At 66.6% G+C, this 3,578-nt stretch overlaps 2 protein-coding genes across 4 annotated transcripts in view; one reads left to right on the top strand and one right to left on the bottom strand.

The window, feature by feature from the left end:
* ZBTB45 (zinc finger and BTB domain containing 45) overlaps window positions 1-2,344 on the bottom strand; it is a 3,033-nt gene extending 689 nt beyond the window's left edge. The window contains exon 1 of the mRNA XM_035314343.1: window positions 1,346-2,344. Coding sequence (XP_035170234.1) covers window positions 1,346-2,318 — 973 coding nt within the window. The 5' untranslated portion in view covers window positions 2,319-2,344. The remainder of the gene's footprint in view (window positions 1-1,345) is intronic.
* The window catches only part of LOC118159782 (myosin heavy chain, embryonic smooth muscle isoform-like), a 6,150-nt gene continuing 4,862 nt past the window's right edge, over window positions 2,291-3,578 (top strand). For 2 of the 3 annotated variants that reach the window (XM_035314347.1, XM_035314345.1), the window contains exon 1: window positions 2,333-2,469. In XM_035314347.1, coding sequence (XP_035170238.1) covers window positions 2,333-2,469 — 137 coding nt within the window. Of the gene's footprint in view, window positions 2,470-3,578 lie in introns of all 3 variants that reach the window. The other variant, XM_035314346.1, reaches the window with a different exon arrangement.

The following is a 3,578-nucleotide window of genomic DNA, read 5'->3' as shown; positions in this document are numbered from 1 at the left end:
GCGGCAAGGCGGAGCGAGATGGGTCAGTTTGGAGCGAGATGGGTCAACGTGGAGCAGCACGCATCAACACAGAGCGAGATGGGCCAATGTGGAGCGAGATGGGCCAATGTGGAGCGAGATGGGCCAATGTGGAGCGAGAGGGGTCAATGTGGAGCGAGATGGGTCAACACAGGGCAAGACGGGGCAAGGCAGAGCGAGATGGGTCCATTTGGAGCGAAATGGGTCGATTTGGAGTGAGATGGGTCAGCATGGAGCAGCACGTGTCAACACGGAGCGAGATGGCCCAACACGGAGCGAGATGGGCCAACGCGGAGCAGCGCGCGTCAACACAGAGCGAGATGGGTCAATGCGGAGCGAGATGGGTCAATGTGGAGTGAGATGGGTCAATGTGGAGCAGCACAGGTCAATGTGGAGCGAGATGGGTCCATTTGGAGCAAAATGGGTCAATGTGGAGTGAGATGGGTCAACATGGAGCAGCGCGGGTCAACACAGAGTGAGGTGGGCCAACGCGGAGCGAGATGGGCCAACGTGGAGCAGCACAGATCAATGTGGAGCGAGATGGGTCAATGTGGAGCAGCGCGGGTCAACGCAGATCAACGCGAGCAATGTGGAGCGACAGGTCAAAACAGAGCGTCACAGTCAACACGGATGGACACAGGTCAACACACGTCGCACAGGACAGCGTGGGTCGACGTGGGGCTTTGTGGGTCAGTGGTCAGCTCAGTGACAGGTCAACGTGGGCCTACGCAGCCCAACATACGTCGACGTGGGTCAACGCGGGGCATTGTGGGTCAACAAAGAGTGACACGGGTCAACGCGGGTCAACGCAGGTCAACATGGAACAACTCCAGAACAACGTGGGTCAGCAGATGGAGGTGGAGCAACGTGGGTCAGCGCAGAGCCCCAGGGACCACCTGAGCGACGCGACACCAGCCCGTGCGGGCGGACGTGGGTCCAAGGTGGGTCCAAGTGGAGCGACACGGGTCAACGCGAAGCCGCACGCGTCCGTACGGCGCAGGATGCGTCACTGGATCCGTGTGGCGTGACCAAGGTCAACGTGGGTCAACACAGAGCGCCGGGGGGGGGACACGGCCACCCTCGTGCCCCCTCCGTGTCCCCCCCTGCGCCCCGTGGCTTCTTGTCCCTACCATCCATCATGTTCCCCATCCGCGTTCCTTGTCACCTCCTCACCTTGGATGTCCCCACGATGCCCTCAACCCCATCCTCCCGTGTCACCACCTCCACTGCCCCACATCCTCGTCCCCCCCCCGATGATCCCTTCATCATCATCAGAGGCCCACGAAGGGACCCGCTTTGTCCCCGCGTCCCCGCCGCGTCCCCTTACCGGAGTGGATGAACATGTGCTTGGTGTAGTTCTTGCGGGAGCTGAAGGTCTTCTGGCAGTGGCCGCACTGGTAGGACGGCTCGGGGCGACGCGAGGGACCGGCCCGCGGCACCTTGGGGACCGAGGGGACGCCGCCACTCGTCCCCCCCTCCGCGCCCCCCTCCTCGTAGAGCGGTGGCCCGGGGGGGGCGAAGCCCAGACTGTTCCCCGCCGGTGCCACCTCGACCCCGAAGGCCGAACCCCGTCCAGATGCCTCCAAGCCGCACTCGGGTCCCACCTTGCCCCCGTCCTCGCCTGGCCAAGGCGGCAGGAAGGCGTCGGAGAAGACCTCGGGGGCACCAAAAAACGGGGGCTCTTCGGCGGGGAACGGCACCGGGGGCACCGAGCCTTCCTCATCGGCACCCGCCGCCGCCTCCTCCTCCTCCTCCTCCTTCACCGGCAACTGGAGCCTCAACGGCTGCCGCTGCTTGCGGCTGTGACAGCTCGGTGGCCCCAGGTAGCCCTCGGGCTCCGGCGGTGGCCCCAGGAGCTCGCGGAGCTTCCGGCGAGCGTCGGCCGGCGCCGGCGGCGGTGGGCGGGCGGGCGGCAGCGCCTTGGGGCCACGGCTCTGGGAGATGATCTGGGTGCACTCGTCGATGACCGTCTTGATCTGCAGGATGGAGGCGGCGGTGAGGATCTGGAGAGCTTCCGACTGGGCCACCACCAAGCAGCCGCTGTACATGAACTCCACCAGCTGGCGCACGGCCCCGCTGGGGACGACGGGGGGCACCTCGATGGCCGAGTGGCCCAGGAGGAGCTTGTCGTGGAAGAAGGGGCTGCCGGCGGCCAGGACGCAGCGGTGGGCGCGCAGGGTGGCCTCGCGGATGCGCACGGTGACGTCGCAGAAGTGGCCCCCCAAGCGCTGCCCGTTGAGGGTCTCCAGCAGCGAGCGGCTGAAGTTCTGCAGGTGGATGTAGTGCACGGCCTCCGCCATGGCCGACGGGGACGATGGGGACAACGGGGACAAGGGGGACAACGGGGACAAGGGGGACGACGGGGACGACGGGAGAGACGGGGACAAAGGGGACGATGGCGGACGAGGGGACCGGGAAGGCCACCGGGGGGGTGGTCGGCGAGGTCTGGAGGTACCTGTGGGAAGAGTACCGGGGGTTGGGGACGTCGTCTGGGGTGCCACCAGGGGTTGGGGACACCTCATGGGGTGTCACCAGGGGTTGGGGACAGCTTGCGGGGTGTCACCAGGGGCTGAGGACGTCACGTGGGGTGTCACCAGGGGTTGGGGACACCTTATGGGGTGTCACCAGGGGTTGGGGACACGTTATGGGGTGCCACCAGGGGTTGGGGACACCTTACTGGGTGCCACCAGGGGCTGAGGACGTCACGTGGGGTGTCACCAAGGGTTGGGGACACCTCATGGGGTGTCACCAGAGGCTGAGAACACCATGTGAGGTGCCACCAGGGGTTGGGGACAACTTATGGGGTGTCACCAGAGGCTGAGAACACCATGTGAGGTGCCACCAGGGGTTGGGGACACTTTACAGGGTGTCACCAGGATCTGGGGACATTTTATGGGGTGTCACCAGGAGCTGGAGACACCACTGAGGACGTCATCAGGGTCTGGGGACACTTTATGGGATGTCACCAGGGGTTGGTGGCACTGCTGATGACATCATCAGGGTCTGGGGACACTCCATGGGATGCCACTAGGGGTTGGGGACAGCTCCTGGGGTGCCACCAGGGGTTGGGGACACCACTGATGACATCACCAGCTCTAGGGACACTTTATGGGCTGCCACCAGGGCTGGTGACATCACCGATGACATCATCAGGGTCTGGAGACGCTTTACGGGATGTCACCAAGTGTTGGTGACACCGCCGATGACGTCACCGTGGCCTGGGGACACTTCCCGGGGTGCCACCAGGGGTCGGTGACACCGCCGATGACGTCACCAGCCCTGCTGACACCGCCCGGGGCCCGGCGAAGCCCCCAGGGGCCGGGGCCGCCTCGGGGGTGACGTCACCGTCGGCCGGGTGACGTCAGCGCGGCCGGGGAGGGAGGGGGGCGGGGGCCGCGCGGGGGGGGCGGGGCCGCACTCACCTCGCGCCCGCGGCAGCCGCCGCCGGCCCCCGGAGCGCCGCCGCCGCCGCTTCCGGTCCGCCACGGCGCGTCACTTCCGGCGCCGGAGGGGCCGGGGCGGAAGTGAGCGGCGAGCGTGGGGGGGGGGGGGGGGGGGGG

The sequence above is a fragment of the Oxyura jamaicensis genome, unplaced genomic scaffold, assembly GCF_011077185.1.
Source record: "Oxyura jamaicensis isolate SHBP4307 breed ruddy duck unplaced genomic scaffold, BPBGC_Ojam_1.0 oxyUn_random_OJ72027, whole genome shotgun sequence".
NCBI lineage: Eukaryota > Metazoa > Chordata > Aves > Anseriformes > Anatidae > Oxyura > Oxyura jamaicensis.
Note: the sequence above shows the minus strand (reverse complement) of the source record. Positions and strands in the feature narration are given on the sequence as shown.